This window comes from Drosophila kikkawai, chromosome X (genome assembly GCF_030179895.1).
Source record: "Drosophila kikkawai strain 14028-0561.14 chromosome X, DkikHiC1v2, whole genome shotgun sequence".
Classification (NCBI taxonomy): domain Eukaryota; kingdom Metazoa; phylum Arthropoda; class Insecta; order Diptera; family Drosophilidae; genus Drosophila; species Drosophila kikkawai.
The window spans coordinates 30,616,019-30,643,916 of record NC_091733.1 but is presented as its reverse complement, the minus strand read 5'-3'; the positions used below and the strand labels follow the sequence as shown (position 1 = coordinate 30,643,916).

Below are 27,898 nucleotides of genomic sequence, written 5' to 3'. Positions count from 1 at the left end.
TTAAAAACTCCTTTCTTACCATTCTCTTTGCTGTTAATTTTCCCTAGACTATCTGTGCTGGCTTCTGTTATCGCCTCGGTACCTTTGGCTGCTGTTCCCGCCGCTGGCTCTGTGGCTGTCTCTGGCTTTCCACCACCTGTTGCTGTGCCAGTGCTGGCCTCGGTTCCTGGATTGCTGCTGCTGGCACTGCTGGCTGGTGTATGTCCAGCCGTGGCTGCCACTGTGGCTGCTGCAGCTACTCCGGATGAGGTTCCTCCTCCTGCTGCTCCGGCTGCCTCTTCATCGGCAGTTTTGCTAGTCTTGGCAGCAGCCTCTGCGCTGCCCGCTGAGATCTCTGAAGGTGTGGGTGCTGCTGCTGCTGCAGCTGCTGTATTTGTGTTTGCAGGTGTTGGATTAGCAGCTGATGTGGCCACAGTTACCGCTGCATTCTTATCGCTGGAGGCTGATCCCGTTGGTGCCTCAGCTGCCGCCGTTGCTGCCGTTGCCGCCGCTGCTGCTGCCTTGTCTGCTGTTGTTGTTGTTGTGGTGGTGGCCGTCGAGGATGTCGCTGTAGTGGCCACCGATGACGCTGCTGCTGCTACTGCTGCTGCTGCTTGTGCTGCCGCCGCCGCTGCCGCTGCCTGCTGCTTGGCCACCTTCTCGCCCGCTGCCGTGGCTTCCACTGCCTTGGTGGCAGCACTTGCCTTCTCCGCTGCACTCTCTGCCGCCTTGGCTGCATCTGCAGCAGCCTTTTCCGCCACACGCTCTCTTTCGGCCGCTCGTTCCGCTCGCTCACGTTCAGCCACAGCCGATGAACGATTGCCCGACTTTTGTTGCTGTTCCCGCTGCAGGCGCGTCATAACACCCGTGGTCATGGAATCAATGATGCACTGGGGCTGAGCAGCCTGGGCCTTGGCCGGATTTCGTGAGCTACGCGTACGCTGGCGGGATTTACGCAGCAATTGCTTGTAGTTCTCCGTCTTCTTGCTGAGGTAGTAGTAGCGAACGCAATCCTGCGGCGATTTACGATCCAAGCTGGCGGCAATGGCTCCAAAGTTTTTCGGATGCTGCAGATACTTCTCCTTGAAGGTCTCCTTCTCCCCGGCTGTCCACATATTGAGAGCCTTGCGCTGCTGATGCTCAGCCATCATATCCTCAATGCGTCCATTTTCATTATGATAGGCGCAATGTCGCTGGCGGGCATCGTACATCAGGGGCGGTATAACAGCATATGAACGCATTTTCTTATCCTCGAGTGCCTGCTCCTGCAGTCCATCCATAATCTCTTCGAGATCTGCCTCGGATTTGATGCGTGAACCCACACGATTGAAGCGTTCTTTATCTTCGCGTTGCTTACGCAATTCGGTGAAGACTTTTTCAAAGAATTCACGATTTTTGGCCTCGCGTGCCTTACGCTTGGCACTGGCTTCTAGGCGTTCACAGCGTCGCTGCCAATCGGCCTGCTCCTTGGTATATTTCTCCACAAGTCTCTGATTGTGCAGCCAACGTTCGGCTTTAAGTTTTTGTATGTGCAACAGCAATGGAGCACGCACTTGACTTTGATGTTGACGGATGAGCAGGGTTAGGGCTTCAACATCCAAGGGTTGATTATACAAGGGTAACCAGGGTCGTATGCTTACAGCATCACTGGGTTGACTTGATGTTGTTGTTGGTGTTGCTGCTTCTGTTGTTGTAACTGCAATCTTTAGCAGCTTGGAATGTTGGTCATGGGCCGTCTTTCTATTGGCCGCATAAATCTTTTCAGCCAGCATTTGGCCACGCCAGGCTAGCTCTACAACTTCCTCTTGTTCATTATTGTTATTGTTGCTGTTGTTGTTGTTATTGTTGTTGTTATTATTATTATTATTATTGTTGTTATTAGCCACTATATCCTTGGCTGCCTTTTGCTGCTTGGCCAAAGCTGCCTCTTCCATCAGACTCTTTTCCTTTTTACGCAACGTCTCCATAGTTGTCTCAGCGGATTTGATATCATTATCCACTTTTTGAATTTTCATCAACAACTCCTCCTTGGCACTGGTGCGACCACGCTCCTCAATGGCATTATCGCTGGGCAGCGTGGGCGAGATGGCCTCCACCTGTTTTGAGAAATTGGAAAAAGTTATTAGAAATCTTGGGGTTAATTCTGGATTCTGTGCTTGCTACTCTCACCTGTGGATGGTAGGCCTCTGTGCTGGCACTTGCTCCCCCAATCACATGGCTGCTACCCGTTCCTGCTGCCGTGGAAACAGTCACTGTACCCACACCCGCCAAGCTGCTGCTTACTGCTGAAGCAGCCTGGTTTCTGCTTTGTGCTGCAAGCTGTTGCTGATGCTGCTGCTGTTGGTGTTGCTGCTGCTGATGCTGTTGGTGGTGTTGCTGATGCTGCTGCTGGTGTTGCTGCTGCTGCTGATGCTGCTCCCGCTCTCTTTCCCGCTGCTGCTGTTCCCTGTGATGCTGCTGCTGCAGCTGCTCTCTCTGATGATGTTGCTCCCTCAAATGATGCAACTCCCTTTGCTGCTGCTGTTGTTGAGGCAGTGTGTCCACCTTAAGCTGTATGCCCATGGGCGTGCCTCCTCCCACCTGCCGGCAGAGATCTATGTGACTCTGCCTGCTGCTATTCAGTTGCTGGGCTGGCGAGGATCGTTGCTGCTGCTGCTGTTGCTGCTGCTGCTGCTGCTGAGGATGTGGCGGTGGCAGGTGATTCATAGAGCTGGCATTGGCCTCGCTTAGCCGCTGCTTCTTGTAGGGCTGCTGGCCACCAGCATTGCCAAATGGCTCGGGAGGAGGATGTTGTTGCTGCTGCTGCTGCTGCTGCGGGGGTAGCTGCTGCAATTGCGGCCGCTGTATTACCGCACCGGCAGCCACTGCAGCCGCTGTGACATTGGTCAGGTACTCGCTGGTATACTGCAGGGCCTGCGAGTGGGGTATCAGGATCCCCCGATTACCGACCATTATGCGGCTGCAATTATCCGCGGCAGATGAGGCTGGTCCGCCCGCCGATCCCTGCTGCTGCTGCTGCTGCTGTTGTTGTTGCTGCTGCTGCTGCTTCTGTTGCTGGGAGGGATTACTATTTGGTTGGCTGGCATAATGGGGTGCGGCCTCCATGACCAGGACACCGCCAGACTGCGACACTTGCACCACACCGCCGCCGGGCGGAGCAGCTCCACCTTGACTCCCGCCGCTTCCACTTCCTTGACTTGAATTGGAACCCTGGCCAGGAGCGGAGGATTTGCCCGCCAGCACTGCTGCCGCAGCCGCCGATACTCTTTGATATCCCGGCATTTGCTGCTGCTGCTGCTGCGCCTGTTGTTGTTGCTGCTGCTGCTGCACCACCTGCTGCGTGAGATGCGTGAGACGCGTGTAGGGTGTCTCCCGATAGGTGGGCGCCGGGGCAATGCTATAGGCCCGATCGAATCGATGCTGCGGTGGCGGTGGCGGGTAACTGTTATTGACGGACGCACTGTTGCTGCCGCTGCTGCTTCCTCCTCCGCCGCCGCTGCTGCTGCTGCTGCCACCGCTTCCGCTGCTGCCGCAACTTCCTGCTCCACTGCCGCCGCTAGGATTTCCAGGACGAGGTGGCGACAGTGGACTGGCCGCTGCTCGCTGCTGCTGCTGTTGGTGCTGGTGTTGCTGCTGCTGCTGCTGTTGGTGGTGGTGGTGGTGCTGGCTCGCAAACTGCTGCTGCTGCTGCTGCTGTTGGCTCGTCGGAGGCGCCTGCTGCTGCTGCAGGTGGCCCAGGTGCTTGGCATACTGAGTCTGCTGCTCCAGAGCCCTGTACGACCAGTGGGGGCGGAAGGAGAGAAAGGGGGAGGAAAACACAAGCAGATTATTAAAATAATGTTTTAATAAATTGGGGAAAGCAAAGGCAAGCGAAGGAGCTTCTTTTATAAGAAAATTGTATAGGAAATGTTGCAATTTTATTTACATGTAGCCTGCTGTCTATGCTTGGAAGCCAAAAACAACCCAAAAAACTTTTCACCACACACACACACAAATCACTGACTAACTAGTACCAATTTGCTTGAGCCTTTACCTTACATCTATGCTAGAACCCGTTGGGAATTATAAATGTCGATGTGAGAGCAAAAACGGACCTCAACACAGGAAATAGTTTATATTATTTTAACGATATAATTATTTATTTTTTTATTTTTATTTATTTGTATTATTTAATTATTTGTATTATTATTTTATTTTTATTATTATTTTATTTTTATTATTATTTTATTTTTATTATTATTTTACTTTTATTAATATTTTACTTTTATTATTATTAATATTTTATTTTTATTAATATTTATTTATTTTTACATTTTTTAATTAAGTTTCTATAGTTTAAGGTTTAAAAATTAAATTTTTATTTAATTTTATGGTTTAGAAAAATAAGTTGTACTGATTAGATACATTTAAAAAAAAAAAGATAAAAATGTCCCACAATTTGATAATATTAAACAGATTTAATCAATGAAATTTAAGTAAATTTGATCATTTTCTTTATAAACTAATTAAAAGTTGTTATTTTCCCTGACAATTGAGGTTGCCTTGACCTGCTTTAGACTTGGAAAATCTGCATCGAACCAGATATCATTTTTATTATCTAAAAAAATAAAAAACTGAAATCTAGGATCGTAGACTCTTTTTCTTAGTCTGCGAATTTTCCATTTTAAGAAGAGCTGTACAAAGTGGAACCAACTGAGGCTTGACCCAGTTTTTCTATCGCATTTTTTTTTTTTCTTATTTTATAATCCAAGATAATCGGATGATCACATCGCCGCATATATCTGCATAATACGCTTTAAGAGTTATTTATGTACATATATATACACACACCTACGGCTGTTATTATTACAATAACGGTTGATTTACTGACTCTATTATTATTATTAGTCTTTTTTAGTTGCTTTTTTTTTCTAGTTTTTTATTCTTGTTTATTGGGGACACAAACCCCGAAAACCCCGGCCGGTAAATAGCTTGTATTCGAACCAGTCGCAAGAGAGAACGAGCGAGAGAGGGCTAGGGCCAGTTCGAACCGAGTTCGAAGCTAATTGGCCATCTCTGTCGTTTTCGTGATGCGAGCACCATGTGCTGCTGCTGTGAACGTTTGATGTTCGTGTTGCAACCGCGCGTGTTTGATGTTGCAGGTGAACCGCAACCGCAACCGCGTCGGCAGAGGCAGAACACGACGTCGACGGCGGCAGCAGCAGCAGCGACAGAGGCTACAATGGCTGACCCAAAAATTAGGCACACTTCTTCGGTGGTGACTAGGATTTTATTTTAATTATTTTACTTTTAAAATTAAAAAAAAAATAATAATAATAATAATAATACTCATTTACATCTTTAAAAAAACAAGTATAAATAGATAATTCTAAATCAATGGATATTTTATCCAGATTTATAATAATTTAACGTTCAATTTATTTATTAAAACTAGAAATAATTAAAAAAAAAATTAAATAATTAGCCAAACAGAAGAATTAATTATTAAAACAAAGTTTAGGTTAATTTTTGTATAAAAAATCTAAAAAAAATTCTTCGAACTGGTTTTTAAATATTTTTTATTTTATTTTAATATATTCATAAAACCACCACGCTTTTAAATTTTTTCCTAATGATTCTTGGAGCATTTGTAGTAATTTTTCTAAATTAAATTCTATGAAAACTTAATTTTAAACTCTTAAATATTTTGTATTATTTATTGAATCATAATTTTTTATCATGTCTTAATACGGTTTTGTGAATATTAGTTTAGTTCTGTTTTCTCATCTATATAAACATATTTTATTTTTAAACCATAATTTATATGAAAACTAAGACCTATTTTATTAATTCTTCATTAATTATTAATTTTAAAATATAAAGCAAACGCATTCCTAGACATTTATCCCATTCAACTTTGTATTTAAGGCTACTTTTAATTAAAGATTCTATAAGAACACATTTCAAGACATTTTTCTAAATTTTGTTGAGATTTATATTTAAAGTTTTTGATTATTTTCCCAGTTTTAGCTCATTTTCCTGATTTTTCATATATTTTCTTTGATTTCTTTGATTAACGTGCGACGCGTTTGACCCAACGCGGCGGCGGCGACGGCGACGCATCTCTGCCGGCTTCAACGTCAACATCGACGCAACATTCTCTGCCGGCATCACGAGACAACCACAGGCTCTCCGTTTATTAATTCATTAAATATTAAAGACTAACGGCGAACTGGGTGCGACAGAGAAGGGCATATCATAGAAGCAATGTTGCCAAACTTCATTTCTTTTTATTTTTGTTTTATTTATATTTCTTTAAAAAAAAAACCGTTTTAAATTCCAGGTTTTTGTCCAGAAATTGGAAGAAAATAATATAAAATAAAAAACTTAGACAATTGATGGACCTAAATCATCAATCATGTATGAGATCTATCTATAAAAATCAAGGGGGAAAAAAAAGAAAGGTTGTTCTTAATGACTCATTCGTTATTTTTTATGTAATCTAACATATTATTGAGATTTAATATTAATATTATAATTATTATTAATATTAATTATTTTATTCTTAGTTTTTTTTTCTGTTTTTTTTTTTTAATATTATAAGATCTTTGGCTTTAAGTATTTCTCTATATTTGTGAACTGTAAACTTTGACTTGTACACTTTTCGCAAGTGATTCTATTTCCTCTTCTATTTCAGGCCCCCTTCTAACCTTCTATATTAGATTTATATATATATTTTCTTTGACCTTGCCCTTTACTCGCCTTAAAGTGATTCTATATTCTATTTTAGAATTTACTTCTTTTGTTTTATATTTAAAGTGATTTATTAATTGAATTTTATATTATATATATTATGTTTAATATTATATATATAATATTATATTATATTTTATATATATGTTCATATTCCTTTCTCTGTTTCCCTAGACCATTAAGGTTTCCTCTTCTTTTGGAGCTTTAAATAAGCTTGGACTATACATTACTTTATTTGTGATCTTCTTCTTCTCATTCTTTTATTCCTTTCGCTTTGCTTCGTTTGCCTTATTTATTAGCCTTTATATAAAGGTATATAAAGGTGTGTTTATGTTCAATGTTAGTGTAGATGTTTTACCTGGAATGAAAGAGAGACGAAAGGAAAATGTTAGAAATTGTAATAGGATTTTATTTAAGTTTTTATGGCTAAATTAATTAAAATGTTAACTTAAAAAATATTTAAAATGTATGTATTTTATATAAGTTAATTTTATTATTTTTGTATTATTATTTTTTGTATTATTTTATTTATTAATATTTTATTATTATCATTTTTTCTATTATTTTATTTATAAATATTTTTTATTATTATTATTTTTTATTATTCAATAATAATCTTTAGCTGTGTTAGAAGAATCTTTAAATTTGATTAATCTTTAATTTAATTTTTTCATTGAACTTTATTATATATTAATTATAATTATATTTTAATAAATTTTATTTTATTATATTTTAATATAATTTCTTATATTTTAATTTATTTCAATATAAATTTGTAATCCCCAAAATCATCTGTTTTCCTCTTGATAATCATTATAATTATCATTAACTTATCCCAATTTATCATATGTACATCATTGTACATCACTTTTAAGCATCTTCTTGTGCATCTTTTCAATCCTCCCTTAGTGCTTTCCCTTATGGCATTTTCCTCGCTCTCTATCTCTCTCTCTGATTTTCCCCCCATTTATTTTTGGCCTTAAAGTTTGCAACAAAAATATTTAAATATGCAGCTTGAAAATTCGTTTGAAAACATGCTGCAGTTAGAAAGAGATAGGAGAAGAAGCAGATATATACATACATATATATGTATATAGCCAGAGAACAAGAGAGAGAAGGAAAATGACCTGGAGCAAGAGAGGGAGAGAGAGAGAGCACACATGTACCGTTATGTGCGCAGTAAGTTATGCACATACAACACACACGCATGTACATCTATCTATATATATATATATATATATATATATATATATATATACGACACACACACATGAAAGCAGCATCCATTTGCCACCCACTTTTACCGCCTGCTTTATCATCATCATCATCAGCTTTTGCCTCTTCTCCGGCTTCTGCTTTTGCCTCCTCTTCTTCCTCAGCCACGCCTTGTGTCTGTGTCACACACACATATATACATATATTTATTTATATATATATTTGTATATAACTATATATGTACATCCATATGTACATCATTCCCCCATATATATACATATAACATACATATCTAGAACACAGGAAAATAAAAGAAAAACTAACAGAAAAGCCAACACAACCAAGCACAAAGCAAAGCAAAAATGCAAAAAGAAAATGAGAGAAAAGCTAAATTCTTCTATGAATAAAAGAGTAATCAAGTGACAATTAAATAAGTAAAGCATAATTAAAAAATAAAAAATAAAGAATTAGAAATTTCATAAAACTTAAAATGCTTTAATGAAATTGTATTTTTTTTCTTTCAAAACATAAAAAATATCACTGCACACTTTTGGGCATTGATTTGAGAGATTTGAAATCGCCAGAAACATAAAAAAAAAAAATTAAGAAAAACTAAAAATAGGGTTTACGTACAACTTAAAATTCTAAAAAAAAATACACTAGTTTTAGTTAGAGTGAAGATTTTATTTTCATCCAGAGAATGTTTTTGATTTAATTTAGTTATGGAAACAAAGTAAATTTAACAACCTACTAAAGTCGCCAATATGTATGACTTTTGTTATAAATTTTCCCCAAAACAACAAAGAGAAGTAAAAACAAAGATAAAAGGGGGAGAGGAGAACGAAAAACCTAAAAAAAAAGGAGAATAATTGGATGGCTCCTAATATTTTTTGCTTTATTCTTTTTATTCGCCCATTTTCCTCCTTTGGTTTTTTTTTTTTATTCCTCCCACTTTACCCACTAAATTTTGTAGTCTCTCCTCTTTGCTCATTTTTCGCTCTTTTTCCTCTTTCTCTCTCTCTCTCTCTTTGTTCTGCTCTTGTTTTGCACTTTTGTGCTTGCCTGCTTTTAGGCGCTAAAAAGTTTTCGCTAATGCCAGAGCGAGATGGCGCCCAACTTTACAACGTCCTTTGCTATCTGTGTCTCTCTTCCACATCCCACACCACCAAAGCGTTGAGCGTCCTTCACCCCCATCCCCATTCCCATTCTCCTCCTCCTTCTTGTCTGTCTGTGTGCCATTAAATTCGTTGGAAATTTAATTTGTGCTCGAGACAAGAAAAAGCCACACATACACACACACACACAACATGAACACACAGAGACAGAGATGGCAATAAACTGACAAAGAGAAAGAGAGAGAGTGAGAGAAAGAAAGAGAAACGTTAGAGGGAGACGAATCAGCTGTTTTTTCGAGCCGGAAAATGCCAACTTTTGCGACTTTAATACCGGCTAAAATTGTCAACTAGGGGGAAACTCAGAGAAGGGGACACTTTTGTGCATTATAAATTATTTAAGGCCCTTTAAGAGGGTATGGATATTAACCAAAATTTTAACTATTTTGGTATTTTGAAATTAAAAACTTATTTTTGGGTGCCCAAAAGTATTTCACAGGAGTTAACAAATTAAAAAGTTTTCAAAATAAAGATTCAGTTAGGAATTGAAGCCACAAATTCAGTTCAAATTAAGTTTAGGGTGTGATTTTATTTATATTTATTTTAAAAATACTTAAAAGTGAGTAACTTTCTTGATACTTTCAAAGTAAAACCTTAATTTCGGGTGCCAGAAAGTATGCTACAGTCCGTGATAAACTAAAAATTTGTAATAAAGAAATTAAACTACTAAATTAGATTAAAATTAAGTTTAATATTCTTTAGAAAGAATTATTTATTTTCTTAATTTGTATTTCTTTTTAAAAGATTTAATTAATATATTAAATTTAATTTATTTTTAAATTTAAATTATTTAGACTTTTATATATAATAGCTTTAAATTCGTTTCAATTTAAAATATATATTTTTTAACAGTATTTATTAGGTGACCAATAAAAATCCTCATCAGTTAATTAAGCGATAAAAAATTAAATTAAATTAAAATAAAAATTAAATAAATTTTACTAAAGAGCTAAAGAGCTTTGTTTTGCTTTATAGAAGATGTATTTATGTATTTCCCATCGGAATGGTGATTCATTTCCTAATCACAATCGCTTTGTTCGATACTCCGTTAATCGATTAAATGTAGCAAATCGAAGCAATAACCAAGTAAACGTTGTCAGGATGTTATCATCAATGTCGAGAGTTGTCAGGTTAGGCCTGCCTGCATTTACATTTACATATGTGTAAGTATACAGCTGCGGCAAAAAAAATAGCACCATGACATATATTTTTCTTTATTGATTATTTGTTTTATAACTATTCATATATTTAACTTGTTTAAGGCTTTTATTTTTACTTTAGGCTCTAATTTATCGAAATACACTGCAAGTGTCGTCGATAATAACATGAAATTGAAATATTTACATTAAGAATGTGAACGTTGAACATTTTAGGCGGCAACAAAAATAGCACTATTTCAAAAATAACTTAAGAAAACGAAAAAAAACGAAAAAAAAACGGGAAGTTCTGGAATATTTGTATTCATTTGTATTCCTTATCGATATAGTGTATTAATATTTCGTTGTAAAACCTTTAGCAGCAATGACAGCAGCACAACGTCTCGGCATAGAATTGACCAAATTTTGGCACCTTTCCCGTGGAATACTGCTCCATGATTCTTGAATGGTGGCCCAGAGCTCCTGATTATTCCTTGGTTTTGCATTGGAAACATATTTTTTTACATCAGACCAAAGATTCTCGATCGGGTTTAAGTCTGGAGACTGAGCAGGCCAATCCATTAGGTGAAGGGATCTGTCTTGAAACCACTTTCGAGCCTTCTTGCTGGTATGTTTAGGGTCGTTATCCTGTTGGAAGACCCACAACAACGGCATTTCGTATTCTGCATAAGGCAGCATCACTGTTTGCAAAATATCGCAATAGACATGTTGATCCATAATACCCTTTATCCAATGTATTGGACCCACTCCGTAATAAGAAAAGCATGCCCAAACCATGATACTCGTTCCACCGTGTTTTATGGTCTTGCAGGTGAAACTTGGGCGGTATTCCGAATTGGGGGGTCGCCGTACATAGGATCGAGATCCTCTTCCTCCAAATAGCACGATTTTGCTTTCATCCGACCATTGGATGTTTGGGCATGCTTTTCTTATTACGGAGTGGGTCCAATACATTGGATAAAAGGTATTATGGATCAACATGTCTATTGCGATATTTTGCTAACAGTGATGCTGTCTTATGCAGAATACGAAATGCCGTTATTGTGGGTCTTCCAACAGGATAACGACCCTAAACATACCAGCAAGAACGCTCCTAAGTGGTTTCAAGACAGATCCCTTCACCTAATGGATTGGCCTGCTCAGTCTCCAGACTTAAACCCGATAGAGAATCTTTGGTCTGATGTAAAAAAATATGTTTCCAATGCAAAACCAAGGATTAATCATGAGCTCTGGGCCACCATTCAAGAATCATGGAGCAGTATTCCACGGGAAAGGTGCCAAAATTTGGTCAATTCTACGCCGAGACGTTGTGCTGCTGTCATTGCTGCCAAAGCTTTTACAACGAAATATTAATACACTATATCGATAAGGAATACAAATGAATATAAATATTCCAGAACTTCCCGTTTTTTTTTCGTTTTTTTTCGTTTTCTTAAGTTATTTTTGAAATAGTGCTATTTTTGTTGCCGCCTAAAATGTTCAACGTTCACATTCTTAATGTAAATATTTCAATTTCATGTTATTATCGACGACACTTGCAGTGTATTTCGATAAATTAGAACCTAAAGTAAAAATAAAAGCCTTAAACAAGTTAAATATATGAATATTTTTAAAACAAATAATCAATAAAGAAAAATATATGTCTCGGTGCTATTTTTTTTGCCGCAACTGTATATATACGTATAAATTTGCTACAGACAGTTGCTATCTACCAATCGATCTATCAATCTTATGGATGTCACTTGAAACACACACACACACACACACACACACACACAGGTACAATGGGGGACAAGGGAACCCAGGAGACACTTGAATATTAATGAGTTCGAATTGCACATTTGCATTTAGCCCATTTAGTGTCTAGTTTAACATTAGCCATCGATGAGTTATCATCTCTCTACACTTTGGACTTTCCCAAACACACACACCTGTCACACCTGCTAACTAAATTATAGAAAAAAAAAAAAATTCAACAACAGAGAACGGGTTGTGTGGAAAAATCACAAATTACTCATGACTCATATGGAGACCATTCATTCATTTAGATAAGTGTTATTATTATTATGACAGGGGGCGTACATTGCCCTTTCTCTTCCGCTGTGATAATAGTTACCCCCTCTCTAGCTCTCTCTCTACTATATAAGCCATTAATAATCAGCAAGTAGGGCTCTCTCTGTTATCTAACCATCTACAACAAGGGAAATAATGATGATATCAAAAAAGCAAGTATATTTTTGGTTATAAGCGATATCGCAAAAATTATAAAAATAGTTATCAGTGTAAGCAAAGCACATTTTGATAAATATATATATGTATATATTTTTAATATTATTTATCCCTATACCTACCTAACCTAACGTAATATCCTAAATGATTTAATGAGGTTACAAGTGGATTGCTTATAAAATATGTCAAGTAAATAATCAACAGTTACATTGAAAACAAGTGGGTGTTGTTGATAGCTCTAGTTTTTACAGTTACCTAGAAAAATCTAGCACAGAAAAGTTAAAATTAAAGAATTTGTTGACTCAGTTATGGTAATTTTAAACTTTAATTAGTCAAAAAAAAAAATTATTATAAAAAAATTATCGATAAATATCGATTAAAAGGATGTATTTGCTTTAGGTATTCTTGAGGGCATCATAAGTGGCCAAAAAGTAATAAATATATATTCTGATTTGCAAATATTTTAGGTTCATCAAAATTATATAATTACATATATAATATTGTGAAAAGATTTTTAAAAATGTTATCAATAATATAAATAAAATGAGATATAAGAAATACTGTATAAAAAATAATATATACAAAATTATATATAAAATAATACTATATAATAAATAATAATAAATAATATATCATCAAATTGAGAAAAATTCCATGTGCAAAATTGCATTATCCGATTTCATGGTTAAACCTTTGCTAAAGAATAAAATAAAAATCAAAGAAAAAAAAAGCAAGCCTTGCAAATTATTCTTCTCTCTTTTATTTGTTTTTACCATTTTTCATTCCAGCTGTTTTTACAGCTGTTTTGGTATCGTTAATCGTCATTCTTAGTAGAGTCTCTCAGCAAATTTGAGCTCTTTGTTCACTCTTTTACTGAGTTTTAATAGCTTGCTATTATTATTATTATTATTATTTCAGCGATATGCAAGTATTTGATTTCATATGCAAAGTCAGCTTTTAAAGCTTGCAAAAAAAAATAATGATACTAAATTTCAAGCAAACAAATTTACTCCAATTACAAGGCTTCAGCGAAATTGGGAGAGAATAATGTGACAATAACAAAAAGGGAATATAATATAAAAAAAAAAGTATTTATAAATATCAGACAGATTTTCTTTTGGAAATATGTCCATGAGCCTAGATAACACATTTTCTATTAAAATAAAAGCCCCCCTTTAGGGAACTTTTACTAAAACCCAATTTCCTACATTGTTCAAGATCACTTACTAAAAAAAAAAAACCTCGACAAACATAAAAATAAAACATACATAGTACTAAGCAACATTGCCACCAACTTGCGAATTTTCACATCAAGTTGCCAAAGCAATTTCCTGTCCATACAAAGATACAAAGAATCCGGATGAAGGCGGACGGACACTCGCTCGTACGATCATCATAATAGCCCCCCACACCACCACTCCCAACCATCCATCTCCACTACTTATTTTCATAGCTGTACATTGAACTTTTGCCAACACATGGCTTTCGAAATAAAAAAACAACACTATAACTCACTAAATATAGATATAGGAATATATATATATGTATATATGGGGAAAGGGTTGAAAGCGAAGGGGGAGGAGGAGATTAGGTGCGATTTATGGCCAGCCCAGTCAGCGTTGTTCGCATGATATTTAACTCTGGCCTGGGCTGCAAAGGTTTCCATAAACAATTGATAGAAGAACCCCATAAAAACACACAAAAATCCACGTAATACGGTATGTGTGTGCACAGTATGGAGGAAATGTATATCTCAAGGAAAATTCCGAAATGACATTTTCACAAATAAATACAACTCAATATAACTTATATATCATATCGAAAAAATCGATTATATCGATAAAAAAAGAAAAAAAAATATATATATAATATAATATTATATAAAAATGTATAAAAAATATATCAAAAAATATATATATGAAAAAATATATTAAAAAATATATATAAAAAAAATATATATAAAAAAATAAATATAAAAAAAAATATATATAAAAAATAAATATAAAAAATAAAATAATAATATATATATAAAAAACTATATAAAAAAATATATATAAAAAAATATATATAAAAAAATATATATAAAAAAATATATATCAAAAAATATATTAAAAAAATTTTAAAAATAAATATAAAATAAATATATTCTATGTAAACTTATATATTATTTAATTTTATATTTTCATTAGAATTCCATTTATATTTTTTTACTTATTTAGCTTTGCCTAAAAATATCTACAGTTTAAAAATTAGCTAACGCTAACCTTTAACAAAATTCCTAGACTATCATCTATCAAATACTAATACCTTCGTGTTTTATTCAATATCAAAATCTATCTCATATATTTTTTATTCTCATGTTTCATTCATTGATTGGGGTTTTTCCCACAGTGTTTATGAGTTTGTGTATTTTTTAGTTAACGGAAACAAGGGGGAAAATTGTACAAAATTGTCCTATCTTATCTGGGTTGTAAAATAAAAACAGAAAAAAATATAGATATATAAAAAAAAACCCCTGCCATGCATCACCACATAATAAATAAGCCGCTCTCTCTCTATCTTTTCCACTCTGACGATCTCAACAAAAAATTAACAGCAAACAGAATAAAAAATGCGCGCCAAAACGGGGACATGAATTAATCGTTGTTGTTTTTTCCTTTTCATTATTATTATTATTATATTTTTAATCTAATCGGAAAGCAGAACGAACAACAACAAATGCCCAAGTAAAACAAATAATAATAATGCACAATAAAAGCCATAAACCTTTAAACCTTATCGCTGTTTAATAATCTGGAGGGAACAGGAACGTGACATTGGTCAAACAGAGAGGAGAGTATCGGTCGTTATCAGTGTGTCGCGGACGTTGTTATCACGATCGATTGACGGATCCAACGATCGATCGACAGACTAAACGCGGAAGAAGGTAGGTAACAAGATAACAAGGTAACACAAGGTATCAATAAAGGGGGAAAAAAAAATATATATATATAGAAGATAAGCAGTGTAAAGTAGAGGCAAGGCTATAAACAAAAAGGAGGTCATAAAGGTGAGACAAAGACAGGTGCAATTTATTGTTTTTGCCAGAGAGAGAGCTTAAAATAGAGCTGAAAAACTAGAGCACTCAAGTTGGGGTCTTTACAAGTAATATTCGATATCAAAATAAGTACATACGTACATAATAATCACATTTCTATAGCCTCTCCAGTTAGGTTTTCCTTTCCTGCCAAGCAAAGTTTCGCATTTCAGTCTAGAAATTTGATATATAACCAAGACGATATGATGACTGCTGACTTTTGATTCTAAAATTCAACTCACCGATCGAAGGCAATAAAAATAGAATTTTTCTATGGGTATATGGGAGTTGAGGGGGCTTAAAAAATGCCAGCGAAACTTATCAAAAATTCAATAGGCGGCAATCATCATCAAAAACGAATAAGGAATGAGTGGCCGGAAAAGTTTCCAATGGCGCTTGGGAATGTGAACAAATGTTGTCTTCAGACTTTGGAATTTTTCTCTATGATTAACTGTAGTAAAAAACAAGCTATAGGGATATGGGAATGTATATATAATATATATATATATCTATAAATCGAGGAAGTTGAAAATTAAACTAAACTCGGAGAACACAGAACAAGTTTAGATACTATATTAAAAAGATAGAAAGGTTTTTGTAGAGGTAATAGAGATCAAATGATATTAAAATAAATTATGGCATTATTAAAAAATATATTATTATATTATAAATATATAATATAATTTTTATAATACTTTTATTCAAAAAATATTTTTTGGTATTTTTTTTAAAGAAAATTTTATAGAAAATTCCATTTATTTTTAGATTTAAATTCAATTTTCTGTGCTCTTTCATGTTCTATAATATCCCTGTATTTTTTTTAAACCGATTTTGCTTCTTTTCTGCCTGTTTCTACCATTTTTTGTCTCTGTATCTTTGCATCTTTGCCTTTGTATCTTCGTCTCTGTATCTTTGTATCTTTCATCTCTCTGTTTCTGTCTCTTGCTGTCTGCCTGCTGTCTCTGTCCATCTTGGGGTCGTTGCAGTGCAAAACTATAGTTGAAGGTGATTTCATAATGAGTGCTTTTCCTCCGCTTTTCAGCCGTTTTCCCCAACCCCTCGTTGTCTCTACTACTTCTCTCATTCTCTTTCTTTCTTTCTGTTTTATTAGTTTTTTTTTCCTTTGGGGCCGCTGCACTTTTTGCATTGTTTTGTTATTGCGCTCTTGCAAAAATAGACATTGTCTGGACGTCGACGGCGGCGCTGACGGCGACTGCGACAGCGACCGCGTCAATTGTTAATTATACTTGGCTTTTCTCTCTATTTTTTTTTTTATTGTCGTGTTTGCCAGCTTTTTTCCGTTTTCTTTAATTATATTTCATTACGTATGTGCATTTTATTGGCATTTTTTTTTATGTGAATGTATCTGTGTATGTGTGTGTGTTTTTATGTTTTTTCCTTTTCCTCTCGTTTCGGTTGGCGCCCTCTGGCGGGGCGCGTCTGCAAACTGCACTTCCCCAATGCGATTTATTATTGGGATAGGTCAAAAATTGGATTTACTATATGTATGCCCGATGCCTCAATTGCTTTGATATACATATTATTAAATAATTTCAATAATTTCTGTTAAACGAAAATAGTTTTTAAAAGGACGAAAGATTATCCGAAAAGGTCAATTGCAAAAAGCATCTGGAAATAAATTTTAAAAAAAGTGTGTTCCCCGAGAAAGCAAAATTAATCGATCGAAAAACTTTCCATCAAGGCGAAGTTCAAATTGATTTACAATTCCCCAAAAATACAGTCCCCAAATCCCCAATTCCCTTCAATCCTCTCTCAATTTTTTACAATTCCCCAAAAGTTCTTTACCAAAAGAAAAAGTTCACCCGACAAGCCCCGCCCCCTTCTTGAAATATTCAAAATAGAAATTCAAAACTTTTTGCTAAAAGTTACAAACTACGAAATAGTTGTCAGAAAACAAGAACAAAAAAAATGGGAAAAACTAACTGAAAATGGACAAACTTTTTTGTTTTCTTTGGATGAATTTTAAAGTCGGTGGTGGGTGGTGGTAATGGCTGATGGCGTTTCTTTTGTTTATTTTTATAGCTGCATATTCGATAACAAAAGGCCTCCTTCCTCCACCTCAAGATATCAGATACACACACACACAAAGCAGATACAGATAGAGATACCTAATACAGATACATTTGTATCTCTGCGTTAGCTTTGACTTTTCCATTATTTGTTTGCTTCCCACAAAGGCCGGCGTGCCGCAGTATCGAATGTGCATAAGTAAATAAACTTGGCCCAAGACGGTGAAACGAGAAGAAACTGGGCCTGAGAACCAGAATCAGATCTTATGATTGTAAACAATCCGTTTCTTTATTTTTTGTTTTTTTTTTTTTTAATTAAACTAAAGTATGGTGTGTAATTAGCAAGAGAGGATATCTAGTGTTTGTATAATTTAAATTGGAGTTGTTTGTTTGAGCTGAAAGTTATATGGAATCTATTTGTAAATTTGTTACTGATTTTGTTTGGAAACTGAAGGACTAGATTTAGTTTTTAGGTTTCCCTTGATCGAGTTCCAAGTCAAAAGTGAAGGCTTAGTTAATATTTAGTTAATAATTTTCTATTTGCTAGTTAATATATGTTTTTGTTTACCAACTATATCGATTTTAATTTTGAATAAAAAAAAACATTTTATTATACTAAAAAATTAGATAGATAAATTCGATAAGCTGCGATAATTTACGATAAATTCTAGTAAACATATTGAAAGTCATCTTAAAAAAAATAAATACAATATATACAATATATACAAAAAAAAAAAAGGCAATACAATTCTTCCATCTCCCTCTTACAAATCCAATTCCCTCGATTAAATTCCAATATACGTTCCGATAAACTTCGATAACTTTCGTTAACTAAATTCGTGAAAAATAAAGACAAAAGCATGATTAGAATATAATGTAAAGATTACTGATTTCATTACATTCAAGTTTATTACAATTTTATAGTACAATTTGAGCTCTAAAAATAGCATCCCCCCCTCAAATCGCAATCATGGGTTAAAAATGGCACACGAAAACACACACAAAGCAGAGAAACGCGGCAAATGGAAAAATAAAAGTCGGCGGAAAATATAGACAAGCAAAAAAAAAAGGGAGAGGGCCATATATATGTACTATATATCGACAAATGACTGACAAGCAAACCAAAACAACAACAACATCAAAGACACAACAACTATGTGTGTATGTACAATGTATGTGTGAGTGCAAAGTGCCGGGTCGATAAACCAAAAAAAAAAAAATACAGAAAAGCAAGCAGCGCTGCCTGCTCTGCCGCTTCTCTGCCAGCGTCGACAGTGCTGCCAGCTGATAGCGGGCGTCGTCGCGTTTGACTCATTAAATATTTTGCAACCTTGACCGTTCGAAAAAGCGATTAAAAATGTGATGTATACGTAGTTGTGTGTGTGTGTTGTTTGCCCCTTGTGAATGAAACAAAAACTGTTGACATTTTTGCAAAAACAAAAAAAAAACAATAATAATAGATAGCAAGGAAAACAAGAGGATAAGAAAAACGATAAATAAAAGCAAAAGATATATAAATCCAAAAGATAATAAATTCCAGTAACCCTTTTTAATAATGTTATTTTAAAATTGATAAATCAAGAAATGAAGTCACTAGAACTTTTATATTTATAAAAACTAACATTAAAAATAATTTTACAACTCAATTAGCAACAATTAAATTGAATAAATTGTTCGATAAAAATCGAAAACTAGTATTGAATTGATTTAAAGCCCAAAGACTACAAAAGAGATCATAAAGAATGAAAACTAATCCCCATTAGTGGTTGTAGGTTTCAGAGAGAGGGAGAGTTTTCCAGAAAGATGATAACAAATCGTACCCCAAAAAAAGAGAGAAAAGAAGAGCAAGCAAGAAAGCTTTTTATCGCCTTAGCTTTCTTTTTCCCTCCATTCCTTTCATTTGCAGTTTTCATTTCTTTTTCAACAACACAAAAGGAACAGATTCCCGCACTCCCCATGACATTCTAATGAAGTTAAATTGCCATTAGGGTATAGTATGGGTGTGTGTTTTTCCATTTCCATTTCCATTTCAATTTTGATTTCAATTTCAATCCAAGTCGAGCATAAATATCTGGGATCTGGACTAAACTGTGGATAGCACAAAGAAAGCAGAGTGAAAAAGTATATATGGGGGGTGAGAGAGTGCCATTAAAAGTCGATTAACAGATGGTTTTGCTTCCCTTAACATTCGATTTTGTGTTTATATTGGCCTTTCCTTTCCATTTCCTCCCTTGGGACTGAAATTTGTGGTTTTCGACATGTGAAATTGTAGCTCCGATCGAAAAGCTACCCTTTCAAAATGTTTGTAATTAACAAAATAATAACGAAATACAGTGAAATGTATATTTTTATCAGTATTCTAGGCATCTTAATTACACCTTTCCTTTTGAAAATAAATTCATGTTAATTATTTGTTTGTGTAATTTTATATTATTTCCTATTTTTCTTAAATTTAATTTCATTTATAATAAATTATTTTTTGGTTTTTATTTTAGGGTTTTTGTATTATCTTTTGCTAATCTCTGTGGCAAACAGGGGTTTTTTATCTCCAGACCAATGACATCAATCACTAAAACATTTTCTGCAAGAAATGTATACGAAAAAAAAAAACAACAACTTCAACTTTAAATTGCGTTTTAATTTGGCAAACACAAAAAGAATAAGATTAGACGGAACTTTGGTCTTTCTTTATCCATTTGATATCTTAAAAAATTGATTTTTTTGAAACATTTCTTTTACTCTTAATTGCTGTCATTCAAGATGGACCAAAAAAAAAGGAAGAAAATTGCAGAAAACTGCAGAAACCCTTAGAAAATGGGTAAAATAGAAGGCAACAGCCCCTATCCTTTTATTTCTGTCTCTCTCTGTCTCATTTTACTGTAGTAATCTTCATTGTGGCAGGTCAATGGTGTTAAATTACATATAATTATTTTTAGTTTCTTTTTCACTCATCAGTTCTCCCCATCCTTTGTCTTCTCAAGTGCCTTTCCTTTGACTGCTTCCACTTCCACTGAACATCATCATCATCATCATCTGTGTGTTTTTATTTGCTACGTTTTCCGGATTTCTTTTTTGTGTTATCCCCTTTGTTTGAGCCCCCTTCCCTCCCTCTCTATTAACTGTTTTTGCAATGACTCATTACCTTACCAACTGGCGTTGAATGCAAATTATGAAATCAATTCAAATGCAAAATGTTGGTAAGCGATAATTCGCTTTGAAGGTTTTTCCCCACCTCGTCAAGTGGAATCTAGGCAGGGGGGGGGGGGAACACACAACAACAAAACAAAACGAAATAAATGCGGAAACGTGCAAAAGAGGAGGTGGAATGTGTTTAATTTCTGGGTAATTACAGGTGTTTTTTCTCCCTAACAGCAAGCGGGACAGCTGAATGAAACGGATAATAGATGAATTGAACAGAGAACAGTTGAATGGAACGGAGGAACAGCTGAAGGGAACGCAGGAACAGCTGAGTTTAAGGTTGAATTAAGCGGATAAAGCTAACTAGAAAGAAAAAAATAGATGGGATACAGGACAAAGAAACTATGAATGGAACATAACAGAACAGAACAACTGAATATAGAACATAGGACATGTAAATAGAACAGGAGAACAGCTGAATGGAACTGAAAACACCTAAATTAAACGGATAACAGTAGGTCAAAAACAGGTGAAAACGAAACAATGAGTATCTGAGTGGAATAGAGAACAGCTGAATGGAACAGCGAACAACTGAATACGGAACAGCGAACAGCTGAATGGAACAACAAATAGCTGAATAAAACCAGGAACAACTGAAGAAACAGAGAGCAGGTTAATAGTACGGGGAATATCAAATATAAATGGGTAAAAGCTAGATCAAAGTAAAAAAGAAATAATATCTTAATAGATATTTTCTTCAGAAGAATTATTTACATCTTAATGAAATCTCTCAAATATTTAAATATATTTATTTGATCAAATATCGGTTTGGTTTTAACATGAAAAATCTTAAATATATATCTAAGCTAATAATTCCAAAAATTTCCTTTCATTAAAATTCAAATCAACCATATAAATTGTATATCTCTGAATACATTATAGTTTTCCACTTAAGTGGGGGCTTATATTAAAGTCATAAATAAATAAAGTTTATGGAACACAATACAAGTAGGAGAGCATTAGCATAACATTGGAGGTGGAAAACTGGTTCCCAGCTGAGTAAGTAAGCAAGTAGTAACCAATGGCATTGAAACATTAAAGTCAAGGTCAGCCAAGGGGTCCTGAGAATGGAATAGTCTTTATAAACAAAAAAAAATATCTTTGAATATTTTCACATTTCAAGTGGCAAAGCCTTCAACTTCACTTTCAAGAAGCATTAATAAAGCCCCATTTTCAGGTTTATTTCCATCACACAGTAAGAAATCTAATCTTACTGGACTGACTTTCCGGGAATTATAATTGAAAGGCCGCGGCGGCGACTGATAAACGAAATCTGAGTGGTTTTAAATTGCATTTTCTGGGCTGACGCGTGCAAATATGAAAAAATAACAACAAATGACTAATCCCCTCATTAGGAAAATGAGTAGGAAAAACTATCCTTGAATGCAAGCTCTCTAAAAAATATATAAAAATATAATGACTATTCATGTTCGTTTCCCAGAAAAATAAACCTGTAGTGTAAATTATATACATTTCTTTTCAGCGCAGGAAAATAGGGAAAACTAATACCCCGGCAACAACATTATTTTTATATTCCGTTCATTATACTCGACGCACAAGGATTCCAAAGGAAAAGTGCAATTGAGTGAACCGGGAAAATAATACCTACCTACGGCCGCCCCCACAGCAGGGGGAAAAATATGTATATAAAAAATACGGCTAAAGGAAACCATATAATTGATTGAAGGAAAATAAAGCCCAAGGAAAGCTTTAACCAATTAGAGGAAAATAATATGAAAAATGCAGCTGGGAACTATAGCGCAATAATTGGTCAAGGGAAAAATAATACAAATTTGCAGAGGCAAATGAAAGCCAATACTTTTTCTCTTCAACTCTTCCTGTCCTAGGTAAAAATATAACAGGGGAAAAATGAATTTCCAAGAATAATAATACCAAAATGTTACAAGAAACTATAATAAAAATGCAGAAAAATAACAAAAAAAAAATTAAAGAAAATTTAAAAAGCAAACTTTAGTAGAAAATCACAAAATAATTCTGATTTGATTTCCCATTTAAATACGATGACTGGCGGCAGGCAGCATTGGAGTTGATATGTAATTAAAGGAAAAATACGGACAAGGGAAAATTATGATATGATTATTGTTCATACAAAAGGAAAATAACAATTCCAACTGACTGCCCAGGAAATCCACACGCACTCGCTTTATTTTATTTTTTTAATTTCCACCTCAATGCAGATAAATGCAATTTGCAACCTTTTTATCAAGGCATTTATATGTAAGCATTATTGACAGACCTCGACTGACGGTTGAATAATAATAATTTGTAGCAAAAATCCATTAAAAAAATATATTTTTTTTTAATATTTTAATTCACAATTATTAAAGGTAAGGAAAAATATACATTTCCTTTTGATTTAAATTAAACAAATGCAATATGCAAAATGCCAAATGCTAATTGTCATTATTGCCACCTGGTTAAATTCGATAACCTTAGCCATCAAAGTTACCTTTGAATTGCAATTTTGTTGGCTTAATTTTTTAAATAAATAATTTAATGAAAACAAGGTTATATTAGAAGAATTAATAGATTTATGTAAGAACAAAAATCTTTAAAAACCCAAATAACTACAGAAGAATGGGTAATATTTGTATTCCTTACTTTAATAATTAAAAAAAAAAAAAAATATGTTATCGAAGCGAATAAAAATGGTTTCTCCAAAATATTTCATCAGTTTTTTGGCTTTAAAAAATACTTATAAAACTTTTTGGGGCTTCAAAAAGCCTCTACCCAAATTTTTTATATATTTTTGAATGAAATATCGATATATATTGATTTTTCTAATATCAAATTTACCCTGCCTTATGTATAAAAAATCCAAACATTTCACTAATAATATCCTCATTTCCCATATTATTATTAAATGCCTTGTTTCTGATTTCCCTAACTAAATATAGATCAAATAAATATAAAAAAAATTATATAAATACATCAGAATGTTTTACTAATTTCTTATACTCATTTTTAACAAGTGATACCTATTATTTTCAAATGCAAAGTCTTCTCCTTAGCCTCAATGGGGTTTCTTCTATGAATTTACTCTTTTTTTTAGCTTTTCTTGTTTTCTTTGCAATTTTTCCTGAATGGAAATCCGATTCACATACACACACCTACAGGAAATGAGCTTAGCGGCGGAAATTTGTTTGGGGTGTATGTGTATGTGTGTTTGTGTGGGAAAATGCGATTTGCCGATTTGCGGTATCTTAAATTACTTGAATTAAGAGTTGGACACTCACCTGTGAATCGATGGTGCACCTGGTGGCAGGCGTTGCTGATACGCGGACATGTTGGCGGCCTGCTGCTGCTGCTGTTGCTGCTTTTGGTGTTGCTGCTGCTGCTGGTGCTGCTGCTGCTGTTGCGTTGTTTTGCTTTGCTGATTAGAGACTGATGATTGATGCAAATGATGGGACGTTGGTCCATTATCATGCTGCTGCTGCTGCTGCAACTGTTGCTGGTTGCTGCTAGCAACGCGTTGTTGCTGCTGCTGCTGCTGCAAATGCTGCTGCTGCGCACCGTTGGGTGTGTTATTGTTGCTGCCGCTGCTACTGCTGCTGCTGCTGCTGTTGTTGTTGTTGTTGTTGTTGCTACTGCTGCTGCTATTACTGCTGGTGCTGCTGCTGCCTGTGTTGTTGCTGCTGCTGCTGTTGTTGTTGTTGTTGTTTGTGGGCGGCGGAGCACCGACCTGCACTGAAGTGGAGCGTATAGCTGCTTCCATTTCATGCCGAACTCTTTTGGCTTAAACACTTGTTTTGGCGCCCAGAATAGATCGATTCAAAATTGATTAATGTGTTGCTGCTGCTGCTGTTGTTGCTGTAGCCGCCAACAGCATTGCACTGCGACATTCTCTCCGGAGAAATGCCCCGCACACACAACAAAAAAATAAATATGTCACTTGTTGTATTTTGATATTTTTTTTTTTTATATATTTCCTTGTATTATTAGGTTTTATTTATATATTTATTTTTATTTTTTTGTGGCTGTTGCTGCCACAACAGCACAGTTGTTGTTGTTGTTGGGGGATTGCCCTTTTTAATGGCTCTGCATTTTTTTATTTTCTTGCTGCTTGCACTTCTCTTGATGTATTTTATTATAATTTTTCCTTTGCTATTTTTATATATATTTATAAATATTATTTAATTTCTCTTTCATTTAATTTGTATTATTTCTTGTTGATCTATTTACACACTAACACACACATACACTGCTGTAAGGATAGGATAAGGATATAAACAATTATATATATAGACACACACTGGGAGAAATCCCTACAAATTCTCCTTCACATTAAAAAAAAAATTTAAAAAAAGGAACAGGAAAATGTATTCATTTAAAGTTGGTTTTTTTCATCTCGTTTTTCTCTTTAGCTATTAATTAATTTTTTTATCCCATAAAAAACTGAACCGAAGCGAACCGAAAAACACGACACTACGAATTTTTCCATTAATTAACAGCTTTGCACACCACTTTTTTTTCATTACGCATTTGGTCAGTTTCTTGCCTTCTCTGTTGCTCGCTCGCGTGCTCTCTCTTTCGCTCTATCACAAGACACACACCGAAAAAAATAAACAGTAATATAGAAGAAGCTAGTAAAGTTAACTTTTCCGCCGTTGCCGCTGTTGTTTTCGTTCGATTTTCAACCTGCAAAAAAAAAAAAAAAAAAAAAAGAAAGAATACTTTGATTAGTCGATATGCAAAAAAAAATAAGTAACAGTCACAAACGATAGCAGGCATAGCAGGTTAGATGATTAGAAAATCGATAATGGCCATAAATATTCCAGTAGATAATGTCCCCAGTCCCCAGACCGGTTTTCAGTTTCAATTTGAAGTGCAGGCAGGCAGGCAGGCAGCGCATTATCGCAATCGCATTATCGTCTCCCAGCGATTACGATTACGATTATATATATATTTCTGTCATTGAATTGCTTACCTCTGACTGCCTTTCGACTGACTTTTGGTTATCGACAGGGAGCTTAAGGTATTTACGGCCAAAAGTCCTTCAGATATATGGGAAATATATAATATTTGCCAATTCAATAAATAGCTAGGGGGTTGAGACAGGTCAATGTTTGTAGCCATCGATGTTTAATAATTAAAAAAAAAAAAATGAATAAACTATGAAAATTTCTGAACCTCTATAAATAAGCATATTTAGGCAGCTCTTATAACCTTTTTAAAAATAATTTCTGTTTTTTTTTATCAAGTTCTTCAGACAACAACAAAAAACAACACATACACACACATAAGTCATCACACGAATTACTGACCAATCACAAATTTTCTTGGCCCTTTACCTTACAAATGTACTAGAACCAGTTGGGAATTATAAGTGTCGATGAGAGGAAAAAGCAAACCAAAGGAGTAAACAATTTTTCTTTTTTTTGTTTTTATATTAATAAAATGTTTGAAAAATTATTTTTTGTGATGTGATGATGCTGTATCGATTGTCAATAATGAATACAGTTTTATTAAAACAATTTTAATTAAATTTAAATAAAATGATATCAAAAAGGGTATTAATAATAAAAATAAAATAAAATCAAGGCCCCTAGATGTGTATTTAATAATCACAGATCCCAACTCAAACAAAGTTCATTAAATTCCCATAATTATTTTGTAGTAAAAAGCAATTACTGGAATCAATTGAAATTCAAATTCACAGCAAAATGATTCAACGAATTGTAGTTTTTTTTTAGATTTTTCTTAATTGAAGACATTAAAATGTTTAATTATTCCGTAAATTTGTTCATAAACATTTTTACGATGTTTTGTTTAAAATAATATAAAAGTAATTATATTTAATACCAAAAACATAAAAATTTTGAAAATAACATGTTGTATATAGAATGAGTCACAACAGTTTAAGATTTCTTAGGCTGCATTTATTTTTAAATTTTTAAAGCCCTTTAAGCGAATAAGAAGATAATGATGATGTCGATGATAATGAAGAAGAGCTCATCAATAATTTTTCGCCCACTCATCTATCATTCGATATCAAACACACACACACACACACAAGCACACTCGAGAACCATACAAAACGAAGAAGAAGGAACAGCTGCTGTTCGCTCTGGTGATGATGAAATCCGGCAACGTCGCTATATACTTCTCTCTCTTTCGCTCCCACCTCCCAATATATTTGTGGTATTTTTGGCCACATGTTTTTTATCTTCTGCCAAACTAAATACTAAACTAAACTTTACTGTAAATACTGAAAAACTCATGAAAATTGAGCGCACACCGAAAATTGAATTGAATTTAAGCTGCGAAAATTAAGCAAGAAATTCCGCAAAACCAAGTAAAATAAAAGTCAGAGCGCGCAAGAGGCGGTAAAAGAAAAACACACGCAAGGGGGATATACAAACGGTGGGTAGGGGGGAGGGACAACAAAAAAAAAAAAGAAGAAAAAATGAAAAATCAACCAAGCGTCGCAGGCAAAGCAATAAAAATACACAGAAGCAGACGAGGCGACGTTGCCAGACTTCCCACGAGTGTGAGTGAGAGGCAAGACTAAAACGAAAGAAAAAAACTTAAGCACGCGTAAGATTAAAGCAGCACCGTTGCCAATTTTCACCCAGAGGCAGGCAGCATGGCAAAAAGCAAAAGGCAAAAAGCAGAAAGCTTGAAAACAGCCCCAGTGCAAACAAATTAATATAAAAGAAAAAATAACAACACACACACATACACGCAGCAAACACAGACGACGACAAAATGCACGAAAAGGAAGCTTAAAAACTATAAGAAAACAAAATAACAGAAACAGAAGACACATAAAATAAAAACCAAAAGGAGAACCACAAAAGCAAAAGGCTGCATTATAAAAATATAAATAAAACTACAGTAAACACTGTTCGAAAATGTTAAGCCTTAATAGCCTGTTAAATATAAAAATAATAACATGAAAATGTAGCTTATTTTTCATAATAAACAGTAAGCATTCTTCGCTCACTGTAACCAGAGTGTACTGTAATAGCTTAAAAAAAAACTCAAAGAAGAAGACGAAAATGATGCCGAGGCACATGTTCAAGAGCGAGAGCGAGACAGAGAGGGGTAGATGGTGTGGAAGAGTGATACCAAGCGAGTGGAAGAGAG

The 27,898-nt window shown here is 34.7% G+C and overlaps 1 protein-coding gene across 2 annotated transcripts in view; it reads right to left on the bottom strand.

The window, feature by feature from the left end:
* Window positions 1-24,525, bottom strand: part of Smr (nuclear receptor corepressor smrter) — a 57,109-nt gene extending 32,584 nt beyond the window's left edge. Inside the window, exons 1-3 of one of the 2 annotated variants that reach the window (XM_041774718.2) lie at window positions 24,046-24,525; window positions 2,149-3,751; window positions 20-2,075 (exon numbers count right to left, since the gene is read on the bottom strand). In XM_041774718.2, coding sequence (XP_041630652.1) covers window positions 20-2,075; window positions 2,149-3,751; window positions 24,046-24,524 — 4,138 coding nt within the window. In that variant the 5' untranslated portion in view covers window position 24,525. Of the gene's footprint in view, window positions 1-19; window positions 2,076-2,148; window positions 3,752-3,904; window positions 3,979-24,045 lie in introns of those variants that run through there. The other variant, XM_070288072.1, reaches the window with a different exon arrangement.
* Window positions 24,526-27,898: the final 3,373 nt, after the last annotated feature.